The sequence below is a fragment of the Scyliorhinus torazame genome, chromosome 2 (assembly GCF_047496885.1).
Source record: "Scyliorhinus torazame isolate Kashiwa2021f chromosome 2, sScyTor2.1, whole genome shotgun sequence".
Taxonomy (NCBI): Eukaryota; Metazoa; Chordata; class Chondrichthyes; order Carcharhiniformes; family Scyliorhinidae; genus Scyliorhinus; species Scyliorhinus torazame.
The window spans coordinates 93,815,990-93,832,504 of NC_092708.1; the positions used below are offsets into that span (position 1 = coordinate 93,815,990).

Genomic DNA, 16,515 nt, shown 5'->3' on the forward strand with positions numbered 1-16,515 from the left:
TGGGACCTTGTGCGCAACACTGATCCAAATGGGCCACTTGATGATGCCGTTGAAGAAATGCTTTTGCAGATTGCTGATGCTTTTGTTGCATGTGAGAGCTGCATGTAACTGACACATCACCGTGGGTTAAACACGCTGGAAGTCAAACTTGTTCAGCTGCACCTTGAGTGCCAGTGGAATATGTGGATGTCAGGATTTGGTTACGGTGAGATTGGGCCGTGTGGGAGGGCCTGCACAACTGCAGCTCCTGGACGGAGAATGAAATGAAATGAAAATTGCTTATTGTCACAAGTAGGCTTCAAATGAAGTTGCTGTGAAAAGCCCCTAGTCGCCACATTCCGGCGCCTGTTCGGGGAGGCTGTTACGGTAATTGAACCGCGCTGCTGGCCTGCCTTGGTCTGCTTTCAAAGTCAGCGATTTAGCCCTGTGCTAAACAGCCCCTACTGATACATGGAATAAGTCGCACATTGCTGGATAGATCATATCTACGACAAAGTTCTGGACATGACACCATGTTCTCGGGCTCATCCTCCAGTGCGAGAGAGGTGATACCGTGTGTTTTTCTTTTGTAAAAGTGAGCTGACATAGCTTTGTCTTGGTACCAATATGGAACAATGCCATTTCCTTGTTGTTTAATGGTGAGTGTGATATATGGAATGTTATGTAGTTGATTTTCAAACCTTTGTTACTGTTGACTGTTTAATAAACAAAATATTCTCAACTCTCAAGTGCCTCCTCAAGGGCATACGTGCCATGCCTCAGAGGGTGATTAATGCACTGCATGTCCAGCAAACTTTGATGCTTGAACACTGCCTGAACTCTGAGTGCCAGCACCATAGAGGCAGTTGCCAACAATCAAACACCAAAGAGCAGGGCCTCACCACTGTGGATCTTCCCACGATCAAAGGATGACGTGTGGATGAGTGGAGAGTGGCTGAACACGGCCTCACTAATGTTCCTGGCAGAGGTTTAGGGTCGAGGGGCTCGTGATGAGGCCAGGAGTGAGTGTGCAGAGCATGCTTTGCCAACACAACTGTCTTGCTCTATGGCACTCTGAGAGAATGCGGGACAGGTAAGGGTGAGGGAGGCTTGCGAGATTTTAGGGTCCTGGTATAAAAGGCCTAATTGATAATAATAATCTTTATTATCACAAGTAGGCTTACATTTGCACTGCAATGAAGTTACTGTGAAAAGCCCCGAGTCGCCACCTGCTGGGCACCTTAGGGAGAATTCAGAATGCCCAATTCACCTAACAGCATGTCTTTTGGGACTTGTGGGAGGAAACCGGAGCACCTGGAGGAAGCTCACGCAGACACGGGGATAACATGCAGACTCTGCACAGACAGTTACCCACTGCAACCCACTAAACACTGTGCTACTATGCCACCCATGAATTAGACATAACCACGCAAGGCACGGTCCAGGTTTTACACTGGACCGTGTCTTGCGTGGTTATGTCTAACACCCTAGCAGTGTTGATCTCGGTGCCACGCATTGTCAGCACTATCTCCTGCACCTACCACTTTTAGGACTCCTCTAATCAAACTTGCAGTCACTGGAATGACGCTGACACCCCCTCCTGAATCTCATGGCTGTGTCCTCATCAACATCAGCTCTGGGAGAACCTTGTTCTCAGAAAATGACTGGAACACAGCTGTGTCCTGCAGCCCAGCAGACCTCTGACTGCTGCCTCCACCAGGTGCTCACCAGATTGTGCTCCAGAAGCCTGTCCACCAATGTCGCCCACCAAGATGTGTGTCTCTGCGCTGGTGGAAGGTGCGGGTGAAAGCTGTGATGCATCACCCGTAGTCTCCTCAGAACTCTCCTCTGAGGTGTTCTCTTGGGTGGCGGCGGTACGGCTCCAGATGGCCCAGCATCATCAGATGGTGATCCTGGAAGACAATGGACATGTGGTCAGTGAGAGGGAAGAATTATTTTGTCTGACATGAACAACTTACTTGAGACAGGTCATCTGGGTAGAGAGTCAGTGGATCCTCACCTCTGCGGCATAGGACAACCTCGCTTTTGGTAACTGCTCTCTCCTCGGGCAGCCCCACGATTTCCAGGGCCCGTTCCTCATAGAGGGCGTGGAGTTGGATGCCTGGGATTCTGTTACCCTCATCTTGGCCCTTTCCCACTTATTATGGGCTACCTTCTGATGTGAGAACAAAGAGAGGGCATTGTGAACCACACGCTTGATTAGTCAGGAGAGTCTATAGCAGCTGGCATGTATGGGCACTGCACTGGACATGAAGGGGTTGTGCTGGTGGGTGCCATGGGGTTCTGAGGAACTAGCACAAATATTGGATGTGGGGTGGGTGCAAGGTGTCAGCCAATGGATTGGGGAGAGGAGGGGGTTTGGGGAATTTGGATTGGATTGGATTGGATTTGTTTATTGTGGGGTGGGAGGCAGAAATGATGCCAAGAGAGAGGTGGTAACGTACCCTTGCACCAGCTTGGTGAAGGTCGTTGGTCTCCTTCTGCATTGGACGATGGTCCTCCTTGTCATACTGCCCGCACTGACAGCCGCTACCACTGCCTCTTCAAGCAGCATTGCTGACCCTGCTGCTGGTCCTCTGACCCCCTCGGGGGAGCAGGGTGCACCGCCTCTCATCCACAGCATCAAGAAGCCTTGTGAGGTCAGCATCCCCAAAGCGAGGAGCAGGTCTGCGCACTGCCATGCTTGTGTGATGACTGGGTGTGAGTAGTGAGGAAGCGCTTAAAAGCAGCTCCCCCTTGTTAGCGATGAGCTACTGAGGCATGAGCCGGATAAGTAAGATGGTGAGACAGCCAGTAATGGCGAGAATCTCGTGGTAGCTCATTTTTGGCACCAAGTGCGTTGAATATGGGTCCCGATCTCACCAACGCGTCCGTCACAGAACATCCTGCCAAACACGCTCAAAACTGGATGTTAACATTTTTCCGTTGAATCACGCCCTGAATTTTCATTCAACATTTGTAGCAAACGTCGATGTTTCCAATGTTTAGTTAAGCCAGCTTCATGCAGATACAGCATGACCTTGATTTAAAGATTCTCTCTCTTTAATTGGAAATAGCATTATTTTGTTGTAATTTCTGAAAGGCATTAATTGGCGATTCAATATGTTTATATTGTCAGATGATGTAACTCAATTATTTGTAAATAGCGTTCTTTGGCGATCACTCGCTAACGAGTATGATTGTCCACCCACGAAACTCCGGGTTACTGAGCTCTGTGAGTCCTTACTTGGTTGATGAGCCCAATCCTAGAGCCACATCTCCAACTGCACACTTGGCAGGTGTTTCTGGGAGAAGGGATCGATCCTTGGACTCTGGATTCCTGGTAATCCTTTCTCAGGCTCTTTTTCCAGGCCTGGATTAATAAAATTATGCTCAAGCTAAAATAGCAAGACTGCCATTAAATAACTGATTGTACAGGTAGCATTGTGCAAAATGAAAATGCTGTGATTTATGATTCACCAAGATGATCCTATGAAATCCATAGAATCCCTACAGTGCAGGAGGACACCATTCAGCCCATCTGGTCTGCACTGGCCCTCTGAAAGAGCCCATTCACCTGCCCCATCCCCGTAACCCCACCTAGCCTGCGCACCTTTGGACGCTAAGGGACAATTTAGCATGGCCAATCCATCTAATCTGCACACCTTTGAACTGTGGGAGGAAACCGGAGCACCCAAAGGAAACCCACACGGGGAGAACGTACAAACTCCACACAGTCACCCCAAGGCTAGAATTGAACCAGGGTCTCTGGTGCTGAGAGACAACAGTGCTAACCACTATGCCAATACCGATCACCAACTGTTAGCATGTCTTATGGACAGTAAAAATTCCAAATCTTCTGCTTCCTCTCAAATCCTAAACAAAGATATACAGTATGCCGCTGAAGAAAGTACTCTTAAAACTAAAGGAGAACTTGCAAATCATTGACATTTGAGTAAAAAGTGCTGAACTCTGAATCAAGAGATTATTGTATTTTACAAACACTCTGTTGCATTTTGATAGTGTAAGTCACATGAATGTGACCTTCAGGCATATCTTTGAATTCACAATGAGCATGAAGATCGCCAAGTCTAGTACATATCAGTCAGACATGCAATTAATGTGATTCTCACCACACATTTCAAAGGCGTATCTGCGTTAACAAGGTCTCAGTATAACAGGATAAGATTTTCTGAAAGCATGAGAAATTATGTCCAAATTCATATTTTTACAAAAGCAGTTTAAGATTGTAACTGAAATGTTTTCATGTGCATCTTTTAGTGTTTAGTTAACATTACTGTCAAGTACAGTTCTTAACCATTTTCTCAATGAGGAGATTAGTTAGACAAACATAACTTACCATTCATGAGCTAAAAATGGAGACGAGTCTGAATTTTTTTTGCACTATTATTCATTTTCATAGATTATTTTCAGTCTTTCTTAAAGAAATTAACCCCCTTTTTCCTTTTTATTATTTAGGTTCAACATTTTTGTGCAACACCCATATAATTCCAGTGAAAAATGAAGAAGGGGTGGTCATAATGTTCATTATAAACTTCGAATTTGTGGATGAAGAGAAATGCTTGCTGTCTCCAGACAGTTTAAATCACATGTCACCAGTCAAAGACTCACGTAAGTATCTCTTTAATTTGCCTACTGTATTAGACAATAGTATTTTACTCTACAAAACTTATGCAGAATCATATTTCTGGGATTTTTTTCTATCTGTTTCACTGCTCACTGTTTGTCTCTATAACGGAGCTGGATGAAGCAATTTGCCCCTACTTTTAACTAATGTAACAATTTTACTTTTCAAGTTATTTCCACTCATTTCCTAAAGACGCTGACACTTGCTGGATGAGATTCAAAGGGGTGCTCTCGGCCTGAAAGCATTTTATTCTTCAAATGTGAGTCCAGACAATGAGTGTTAGCTGGTTTCACAATCATAGAGGACCTTTACTCTGTCGTCCACATACACACACATGAAGTTCATATCTGGCGGTTGCGTGTTCAAAATCAGGATCAGGAGTCTTGGCTGATTTTCCATGTCCCTGTGTTAAGACCAATGAAAACAATTATACTGCTTCACTTGAACCCCCCTGAGGCACGATCAATTGAACAAAGACTAGAGTTGGATACAACTGAAACTTTATTGCTCTAAGATGTGTGGCCTCCCACAGCAGCTGGCAAAATGGATGCTGAATGGAGGACACGCATATTTATACTCCGCCTACTGGGTGGAGCCAGCAGGCAGGGACTACCGGAAAACCTGTAGTACAGGTCCTACCTTACATCACCTAATATAGGTGCAACAGTGGTTCCCCACATTCACCCCCTGTTAAAATTGAGTCCGGCAGGGCTGGTGGAGAACTATATACAGCAATGAATCTATATTTACAGTATTTGAGCAGGAAAAAAAAATCTTTTGAAGTCCGGCAGATCAGTTAGAGGTTTAACCGGTCCGTTGCCTTGATGTTCCGCTGGGAGCGACGTAGTGGTGGCGGCGATATCGATGCTGGCCCGATGTTCGGCGACTCCGGGAGCATGCCAAAATCCTCTTCCTCCTCGGGCGTGGGCAGGGAAAGGACAGATGGTCCTGGTGGGGTTGATGCTGGGAGCGCCGGGGGAGGGGATGGTGGCACTGGGCCAGAGGGGTGTGTGTGTGTGTGGAACCTGCTGGTGCCAGCTCCCTGAGGGAGACAGTATCCTGACGGCCGTTGGGGTATGCCAGGGTACTGGGGGTTTGCATGGAGCAATTGCACCCTCTCCACCAACGGGTCCGCCATGTGGAGTCGGACGTGCCTACGGAGCAGGTCTGGTCCTGGAGCCGCGAGTCAAGGCGGGAGTGACACCCCGGATGTGGACTTCCTGGGGGGAGGCAAAAAGACATTCATGGGGTGTGTTGTCAGTGGCGGTGCACAGCAGTGACCGAATGGAGTGGAGTGCATCAGGGAGGACCTCCTGCCAGTGAGAGGCTGGGAGGTTCCTGGACCATAGGGCCAGTTGGACGGCACTCCATACCATCCCGTTCTCCCTCTCTACCTGCCCATTTCCCTGGGGGTTATAGCTGGTCATCCTGCTGGAGGCGATACCCCTGCTGAGCAGGAACTGACGCAGCTCATCGCTCATGAATGAGGATCCCCTGTCACTGTGGATGTAGGCTGGGAAGCCGAACAGACCGAAGATAGTTTTTAGGGCTTTGATGATGGTGGCAGACGTCATATCAGTGCATGGGATTTCATAGATTATCATAGAATTTACAGTGCAGAAGGAGGCCATTCGGCCCATCGAGTCTGCACCGGCTCTTGGAAAGAGCACCCTACCCATGTTCAACACCTACACCCTATCCCCATAACCCAGTAACCCCACCCAACACTAAGGGCAATTTTGGACACTAAGGGCAATTTATCACAGCCAATCCACCTAACCTGCACATCTTTGGACTGTGGGAGGAAACCGGAGCACCCGGAGGAAACCCACACACACACGGGGAGGATGTGCAGACTCCGCACAGACAGTGACCCAAGCCGGAATCGAACCTGGGATCCTGGAGCTGTGAAGCAATTGTGCTATCCACAATGCTACCGTGCTGCCCACTGGCAAAGGGGAATCTGGAGTACTCATCGACCACACTGAGAATATACGTGTTTCGGTCGGCGGAGGGGAGGGGCCCTTTGAAATTCACGCTGAGGTGTTCAAAGGGGCGGGAGGCCTTCACCAGGCGCGCACGGTCCGGCCGGTAGTAGTGCGGCTTGCACTCCACACAGACCTGGCAGTCCCTGGTGATTGTCCGTATTTCCTCGACGGAATAGGGCAGATTGCGAGCCTTGACAAAATGGTACAACCGTGTGACTCCCGGGTGACAAAGGCTGTCGTGCAGGGCCCGGAGTCGGTCTACTTGTGCGCTGGCACATGTACCTCGGGATGGGCGTCTGGGGGCTCGTTGAGTTTGCCGGGGCGATACAAAATCTCGTAATTATAGGTGGAGAGCTCCATCCTCCACATCAAGATTTTATTGTTTTCGATCTTGCCCCGCTGTGTGTTATTGAACATGAAGGCTACCGACCGTTGGTCAGTGAGGGTGAATCTCCTGCCGGCCAGGTAATGCCTCCAATGCCGCACAGCCTCAACAATAGCTTGGGCCTCTTTTTAGACGGATGAGTGCCGAATTTCTGAGGCATGAAGTGTGCGGGAGAAGAATGCCACGGGTCTGCCTGCCTGGTTGAGGGTGGCGGCTAGGGCGATGTCCGATGCGTCGCTCTCTCCTTGAAAGGGCAGTGCCTCGTCTACTGCGTACATCCCGGCCTTGGCGATATCGGCTCTGATACGGGCAAAGGCCTGTTGTGCCTCGGCTGCCAGGGGAAAGTGTGTGGACTGTATGAGTGGGCAGGCCTTGTCCGCATCGTTTGGGACCCACTGGGTGTAGTATGAGAAGAACCCCAGGCAGCGTTTGAGAGCCTTGGGGCAGTGGGGAAGGGGGAGCTCCATGAGGGGCCGCATGCGGTCGGGATCGGCCCCAGAAATCCGTTCTGGACCACATAGCCAATATGGCTAAGCGGGTCGTGCTAAACATGCACTTCTCCTTGTTGTAGGTGAGGTTGAGGAGAGTGGCGGTGTGGAGAAATTTGGCAAGATTGGCATCGTGGTCCTGCTGGTCATGGCTGCAGATGGTGACGTTGTCTAGGTATGGGAAGGTGGCCCGCAAACCGTACCGGTCGACCATTCGGTCCATCTCCCTTTGGAAGACCGAGACCCCGTTAGTGACGCCGAAGGGAACCCTGAGGAAGTGACAGAGACGACCGTCCGCCTCGAAAGCAGTGTGTGGACGGTCCGATTTACGAATGGGGAGCTGGTGATAGGCGGATTTGAGGTCTACCGTTGAGAAGACCCGGTACTGTGCAATCTGATTGACCATATCAGAAATGCGTGGGAGGGGGTACACGTCGAGCTGCGTGTACCGATTGATGGTCTGGCTGTAGTCCACGACCATTCTGTGTTTCTCCCCAGTTTTAATGACTACCACTTGGGCTCTCCAGGGGCTGTTGCTGGCCTCGATGATGCCTTCCCGAAGCAGCCGCTGAACCTCAGACCCGATGAAGGTCCTGTCCTGGGTGTTGTACCATCTGCTCCTGGTGGCGACGGGTTTGCAATCCGGGGTTAGATTTGCGAAGAGAGAAGGCGGATCGACCTTGAGGGTCGTGAGGCCGCACACAGTGAGGGGTGGTAAGGGCCTGCCGAATTTGAGGGTTAGGCTCTGGTGATTGCACTGGAAGTCCAGGCCTAGTAGTAGAGCAGCGCAGAGGTTAGGGAGGACGTAAAGGCGGAAGACACTGAATTCTGCGCCCTGGACCGTGAGTGTGACCATACAGTACCCCCGGATCTTGACGGAATGGTATCCGGAGGCCAGGGAGATTCTTTGATTGGCGGGGTGTGCCGCGAGGGAGCAGCGCCTTACCGTATCCGGGTGTATGAAGCGTTCGGTGCTCCCTTAGTCCAGCAGGCAAGAGGTCACGTGGTCGTTGATTTTCACACTGGTCGATGCGTCATTGAGGCGAGTCGTGGTCGGTCGTCGCTGGCGTCGGATGATGGGGAGCCTGAGGGGCCCAGGTCCTGGAATGCTGTCAGTGTCCATGCCCCGTGGGGGAGACAAGATGGCATTGCCTGAAGATCCTGTGGGGGAGAAAATGGTGGCGCCCAAAGGCCGCACGTTGCGGGGGTTGGACAAGATGGCGGCGCCCATGGGCCGCATGTGGACTGAGAGGGAGAAGGTGGCGGCGCCCACTGGCCGCGCGTGATCCGGGGAGATGAAGATGGCGGCGCCCATTGTGTGTAGACTAGGGTGGTGAGGGTGATAGCGGCGACTGCGCGGGCCTGGCACACCGCGGCGAAGTGGCCCTTTTTGCCACAAGCCTTTCAAAGGGCCGTGCGGGCCATGCAGCGTTGGCGAGGGTGTTTCTGCTGGCCCGGGGTGCACGGGCTGGCACGTGGCGCAGGCGTACTGGCTGGGTAAGGCCCCCACTGGGGCGGCCATCTGTGGGGTCCACAATGCGTAGGAGGGGTGGGCCGTGCGGCTGGGGGGGGTTGGCCTGACTGTTATGTGAGGCGACCGTCATAGAGAGCGCTAGCTTCTTTGTCTCAGCTCGATCGAGCGTGGCCCCTTCTAACAGTCTTTGGCGTATGAGGTCCGACCCAATCACCGTAACGAACGCGTCCCACATAAGGAAGTTTGAATGTTCAGTGGCCATAACGGCCTGACAATCACAGTCCCGGACGAGTGGGATTAGGGCCCACCAGAAGTCTTCTATGGACTCACCAGGGAGTTGAGAGCGAGTGGCAAGTACGTGCCTGGTGAAGAGCGTGTACGTCTTCTGTGCATAGTTTTCTTTGAGAAGCGCCATGGCGTCGGCGTAGTTCGGGGCTTCCTGGATCAGCGGAAACATGTTGGAGCTCAACCTTGAGTACAGGATCTTTATCTTCTGAGCCTCCGGAACAGGGGTGGTCGCTGAGTTGATATACAACTCGAAGCAAGCTAGCCAGTGATTAAAGTCCTTTTCGGCGTCGCTTGATTGCGGATCAAGCTGCAGGCGATCTGGCTTGATACGGAGGTCCATCTTTTAGAAAATCTTAGAGCAATAAATTGAGACACGATCAATTGAACAAAGACTAGATTTGGATACAACTGAGGCTTTATTGCTCTAGGATGTGTGGCCTCCCACAGCAGCTGGCGAAATGGCTGCTGAACGGAGGACACGCATATTTATACTCCGCCTACTGGGCGGAGCCAGCAGGCAGGGACTACCGGCGAACCTGTAGTACAGGTCCTACCTTACATCACCTAATATAGATGCAACAGTGGATTTTCCATGTCCCTGTGTTAAGACCAATGAAAATAATTATACTGCTTCACTTGTACCCCACCAACCACCACAATCCCCAGCTAATTCAGCACTTGAACGTGGCCTCACTTTCATACGAGACTAGATGATGTCTTTACTTAACAGGCCAGATAGGACAGTTCTGGCTCAGAGGCTGCACTCTCCTCAATAGCTGACATTTTCCAGCTCTGTCAGCAGAAGGTATTGTCACAGGTGGCTTGGGAAAATCAGGAGAGCCGTTGACATTTAACGGCTCCCCAAATCTCCCCTCCACCCTCAACAGATACCCATCCGAATCAGAGCCAGAAAATCCCATCCAATAAATGAGAAAGTTGTGGGTTCAAAAGCCACACTGTTAAAGGTACTGTCTATTGGGTAAGACATTTTAAAAATAAATTTAGAGTACCCAATTATTTATTTTCCAATCAAGGGGCAACTTAGTGTGGCCAATCCACCAATCCTGCACATCTTTGGGTTGTGGGGGGTGAAACCCATGCAAAAATGGGGAGAATGTGCAAACTCCACACAGATAGTGGCCCGGTGCCGGGATTGAACCCAGGTCCTCAGCGCCGTAGGCAGCAGTGCTATCTACTGCGTCACCGTGCCGCCCAATTGGATAAGATTTTAAACCAAGCCCCCATCTGACCACTCAGGCACACAAAAACAAACCTCTGGTACTATTTGAAGGATGTCATGGGTGTTATTCCCTAGTGGCCAACATTCATCTTGCAAACAAAATTGATAAGGAAAAGGTATTGGACTGTCTTTTCTTAAAGTTGATAAGGCATCAGGATTGAATGATTTGAATCTAAGGATACTGAGGGAAGTGGGAGTGAAAATTGCAAAGGCACTTGCCAAATTTTTCCAATCTTCCTTTGACTCAGGGATAGAACAGAAGAACAAAGAAATGTACAGCACAGGAACAGGCCCTTCGGCCCCCCAAGCCCGTGCCGACCATGCTGCCCGACTAAACTACAATCTTCTACACATCCTGGGTCCGTACCCCTCTATTCCCATCCTATTCATGTATTGGTCAAGATGCCCCTTAAACGTCACTATCGTCCCTGCTTCCACCACCTCCTCCGGTAGCGAGTTCCAGGCACCCACTACCCTCTGCGTAAAAAACTTGCCTCGTACATCTACTCTAAACCTTGCTCCTCTCACCTTAAACCTATGCCCCCTAGTAATTGACCCCTCTACCCCAGGGAAAAGCCTCTGACTATCCACTCTGTCTATGCCCCTCATAATTTTGTAGACCTCTATCAGGTCGCCCCTCAACCTCCTTCGTTCCAGTGAGAACAAACCGAGTTTATTCAACCGCTCCTCATAGCTAGTGCCCTCCATACCAGGCAACATTCTGGTAAATCTCTTCTGCACCCTCTCTAAAGCCTCCACATCCTTCTGGTAGTGTGGCGACCAGAATTGAACACTATACTCCAAGTGTGGCCTAACTAAGGTTCTATACAGCAGCAACATGACTTGCCAATTCTTATACTCAATGCCCCGGCCAATGAAGGCAAGCATGCCGTATGCCTTCTTGACTACCTTCTCCACCTGTGTTGCCCCTTTCAGTGACCTGTGGACCTATACTCCTAGATCTCTTTGACTTTCAATACTCTTGAGGGTTCTACCATTCACTGTATATTCCTTACCTGCATTAGACCTTCCAAAATGCATTACCTCACATTTGTCCGGATTAAACTCCATCTGCCATCTCTCCGCCCAAGTCTCCAAACAATCTAAATCCTGCTGTATCTTCTGACAGTCCTCATCGCTATCCGCAATTCCACCAACCTTTGTGTCGTCTGCAAACTTACTAATCAGACCAGTTACATTTTCCTCCAAATCATTTATATATACTACAAACAGCAAAGGTCCCAGCACTGATCCCTGTGGAACACCACTGGTCACAGCCCTCCAATTAGAAAAGCAGCCTTCCATTGCTACTCTCTGCCTTCTATGACCTAGCCAGTTCTGTATCCACCTTGCCAGTTCACCCCTGATCCCGTGTGACTTCACCTTTTGTACTAGTCTACCATGAGGGACCTTGTCAAAGGCCTTTTTGCCAATGTCCATATAGACAACATCCACTGCCCTACCTGCATCAATCATCTTAGTGACCTCCTCGAAAAACTCTATCAAGTTAGTGAGACACGACCTCCCCTTCACAAAACCATGCTGCCTCTCACTAATATGTCCATTTGCTTCCAAATGGGAGTAGATCCTGCCTCAAAGAATTCTCTCCAGTAATTTCCTTACCACTGAAGTAAGGCTCACCGGCCTGTAGTTCCCTGGATTATCCTTGCTACCCTCCTTAAACAGAGGAACAACATTGGCTATTCTCCAGTCCTCCAGGACATCACCTGAAGACAGTGAGGATCCAAAGATAGGGGACAGAGGACCAGAGATTTGCAAATGTTATACCTTATTCAAAAAATGGTGTAAAGACAAGCCCAGCAAGTTCGAGCCAGTAAGTTGAACTTTGGTAGTGGGAAAGCTTCGCAAAACAATAATTTTGGATAAAATTAAGTCACTAGGACAAATGCAGGTTAATTAAGGAAAGCCAGCATAGATTTTTTGAGGGAAAATTGTGTAAGTTGCTGGAGATTTTGGTGAGGTAATAGAGAGAGCGTTGATGAAGGTAATACTGTTAATGTGGTTATACATAGACTTCCAAAAGGCATTCGATAACACGACTGACTTGTGAACAAAGTTAGAGTTCATGGAATAAAGGGACAGTAGCAACATGGATATTAAATTGGCTGAGCAATGGGAAACAGAGCGTAGTAGGCAATGGAGTTCTCCATGGGGTCAGTGTTGGGACCCCTGCTCTTCAGGATATATATGAACGACCTAGACCTTGGAGTACAGGGCACAACTTCAAACTGTGTGATGAAACAAAACTTGGAAGCGTTGTGAAGTGTGTGGAGGATAATGAAGAACTTCAAAAGTACATAGTCAAGTTGGTGCAGTATACATGGACATGTGGCACCTGAAATTTAATGTGGAGAAGTGTGAAGTGATTCCATTTTGGTAGAAAGAACTAGAGAGTCAATGGGCACGATTCTCACCAAACATTTCAAAGTTATTTTGTGGTGTTTTTTTCAGGGAGTTTCCTGCCACCTCTGCCGGTGAGTCCTCCACTGCTATTCAATGACACTTAATCACTTTTTTGGGCTCTGAGGAGTTTTTCACCTGTTTAGCCCGCACTGAGAATTTTTTTTAGCACTGGGGAGCTGAACTCAGAGATCAGGCCGCCATTTTGAAAGGGTGCACCGATCTCTAAGTGAGCTGGTGGGTCCCTCACACACATGGGCAATGTCACCCCCCATACACATAGACACTACCCCACACCCCCTAACTAAGAACACCCCTATTCAGGCCACCCCAAGCCCCCTTACAGCAGCTTTCGCTTTCAGGACCCCACCCATCACCCCACCAATCTCTCTGAGGCCCCTACTTACCTGCCCTGCACACACCTACCCTTCAAACCTTCCCTGCACCCTCATTTCATGGGTAATGCCCCCCTCACCCTTGGCAGTGCCACCCTGGCACTCAGGCACCCTTGCACTGCCACCCTGGCACCAAGGCAGTGCTCCTGCTAGCTGGCAGTGCCAGGGTGGCAGTGCCAAGGTGCCAGATGGGCAGTGCCAAGGTGCCTGCATTCCAGGGGAGGGCCAGGGGGCCACCCTGCACTGACTCTGACCACCCAGGGATCCCCGATAGCCCGGGAGACAGCCCCCCCCTCCCTGGTGCCATTCTGCCTGGTCCATGTTAGTGTGGACCAGCACTGATCGCACCCAGCTGCAGCCTCCCTGGGGAGGCCAAGGAATCGTAGGAGGCGGCTGGATCCCACGCAGGTAGGTCATAAGTATGGCTATGACCTAATTCAGCGAGCGTCATTCGCACATTTAGGGAATTTAGAACCAGAGGGCACAGGTTTAAGGTATTTGGCAAAAGAAGCAGTGGCTTAGATCTGGACTGCATCGCTCGAGTGTGTGGTGGAGGCAGATTCAATCGAGGCTTTCAAGGAAATTGGATTATTTTCTAAAACGGGAAGGTGGATTGACCATGCTAAATTGCCCCCAGGTGGGATTACCCCGATCGGATGAGTGATTGGGCCTAGATAGGGTGCTCTTTCAGAGGGTGGGTGCAGACCTAGTGGGTTGAATGGCCTCCTTTTGCACTGTAGGGATTCTATGATTTGAAGAAGACAAAGAGAAGGCTGAGGGTGTCACTAGGTGAACCATTCCTTCAGAAAGCCAGCACAGACAAGATGGGCCAAATGGCCTCCTTCTGTACTTTAACCATTCTATGATTCTTTGATAACACATGAAAGAAAAAGTGGATTATCTGGTCATTATCGCATTGCTGTTTGTGAAAGATTGATATGTATAAATTGGTTGTCACATTTCCTATATTTTAAGTGTTTATTCTTCAGCAACTTAATTTGATGAAAAATGTTGTGCGTGCACTTAGCATATGAAGTGTACTACATGAATGCAAGTTTTCTTTTACAGCTGCACCATTAACATTTTATAATTAATGATTCTCTCTTAAATTCTAAACTATTTTGACTTATTCCATGCTATTATACCCAATTCCTGTTATAAGTCAGTCTGTTGAAAAGTATTGTTTGTGTCTGTCCATGTCTCTTGAATATACAATGGATCCTGCACTGAACTCTGATGAAATTGTGTCCCAGTCCTTTTCCGTGCAATTCCCTTCATTTTCAGGCTGATGATGCAATTAATTATTGCCAAACCTTTCTTGTCATTTGCTTTAAAGTATCTGTTTGGGTCAGTTCTTGTATTCCTGGTTAAAACTCCACTTCAGGTCCTGAGCGTATTAATATAGACTGATTCTTCAGGGCAAAACAGAGGGGGTGCTGCACTGCCAGAGATACCTTTTGGAATAAGAAGTTAAACTGAGGTCCCATCTGCCTGCTCAGAGCTATATATAAAAATTTGCAAGGTTCCATCCAAGCAAATGCAGGGAAGCACTCCTGGTGTCAAGGCCATTATGTACTCCTCAACCAACACCAAAAACTAGTCCATTTATGGCATGTTTTTGAGTGAGCACTGTAATCAAAGATTACGGTAATGGTTATCAGAAAATGACAATTATTTAACATGTAGTGATTTATTTCAAAAGTTGCTCTCTGAGCAAAATTATATTAAAAGTGTCATTTGGTCTCTCCTAGCTAAGAAGCTGAAACTGGCAGTAAAGAATTCCACTTTTGTCAGCATTTCTGTCCAAGCAATTTAAGTTAGTAGCAGGTTCAGGCACCACCAAATTGACTTTTCAATAAAATCTCGGGATCTAGCATCACAAGAGTTAAACTCGCTGCAGTAAGTGTCACTGCGACTGTTACTTTTGTAACAAAATCTTCAGAAGATACTGTCGATTCAAAAAACAGTGGGCAGGATCCTCTGCTCCTCGCTGCTGGGGGTGGAGTTCCTGATGCAGCCCAGAATCCAGCGTCGGGAAGAAGATGTGTGATTCTCCTGTCCTCTGTGCCGGAAATCACGTTGGTGAGGATTACTACAGATACGAACAAGCGTGTACCTGATGGGTTAGACCTTTTGGTGGCCAAGGGGATAACTGTTTAAGGGAGTTGCCCCCAAAGTCCATCCGAAGGCCATCCTCCATAATGCAAGTCCTGCCCACCGTCCACCCCAGAGACCCCCTAAATAAAGAGCTTTCCCCAGAGACCCCCAATGAAATTCTATTCAAAACAGTTTTCCATAATCCTGTCCTATTGTAATCAATAGAATCATAGAATCACAGAATTCCTACAGTGTAAAATTAGGCCATTTGGCTCATTGAGTCTACACCGATCGTCTGAAAGAGCATCTGCAGACATGGGGGGAAAGGGAGAAACTTGAACTGAGTATTGTAACTGGAAATTATATCAATAGTGCAGTGAGTTTATCAACACAGGTACTTGCTTCTGAAACTTTACTATGTCACCATGAATTTTCCTGGGTGGATTGGGGATCAGGAAGAGGTGGCAGGGGGACGTTGGAAGAAATCTGCCAATTAAAAATCCATCTCTGGGAGATGTGTCCAAAAAGGGACGACGTTTGGGTCGGGTGCTCCGGTTTCCTCCCACAAGTCCTGAAAAACTTGTTAGGTGAATTAGACATTCTGAATTCTTCTTCAGTGTCGCCAAACAGGTGCCGGAGTGTGGTGACTGGAGATTTTCACAGTAACTACATTGCTGTGTTAAAGTAAGCCTACTTGTGACACTAATAAAGATTATTATTATCATTACAAGGTACCGTTTAGGTGGCTACTAAATAAGAGCCCATAGGGCAAGGTACTGGCATGGATAGAGGATTGGCTGACTGGCAGAAGGCAGAGAGTAGAGATAAAGGAGTCCTTTTCAGAATAGCAGCCAGTGACGAGTAGTGTTCTGCATGGGTCAGTGTTGGGACCACAGCTATTCATGATGTACATTAATGATCTGGAAGAAGGAACTGAAGGCACTGTTGCTAAGTTTCCAGATGATACAAAGATCTATAGAGGGGCAGATTGTGTTGAGGAAGTAGGGAGGCTGCAGTAGGCCCTGGCCAGAATATAATGTGGAAAAGTGTGAGGTTATGCATTTTGGTAGGAAGAATAGAGGCATAGACTATTTTTCAAATGGGAAAAGGCT

The 16,515-nt window shown here is 48.7% G+C and overlaps 1 protein-coding gene across 4 annotated transcripts in view; it reads left to right on the top strand.

Annotated features, from left to right (window-relative positions):
• The window catches only part of LOC140389741 (voltage-gated inwardly rectifying potassium channel KCNH7-like), a 732,829-nt gene that overhangs the window by 342,233 nt on the left and 374,081 nt on the right, over positions 1 to 16,515 (top strand). For all 4 annotated transcript variants that reach the window (XM_072474210.1, XM_072474216.1, XM_072474226.1 and 1 more), the window contains exon 3: positions 4,459 to 4,611. In XM_072474210.1, coding sequence (XP_072330311.1) covers positions 4,459 to 4,611 — 153 coding nt within the window. The remainder of the gene's footprint in view (positions 1 to 4,458; positions 4,612 to 16,515) is intronic.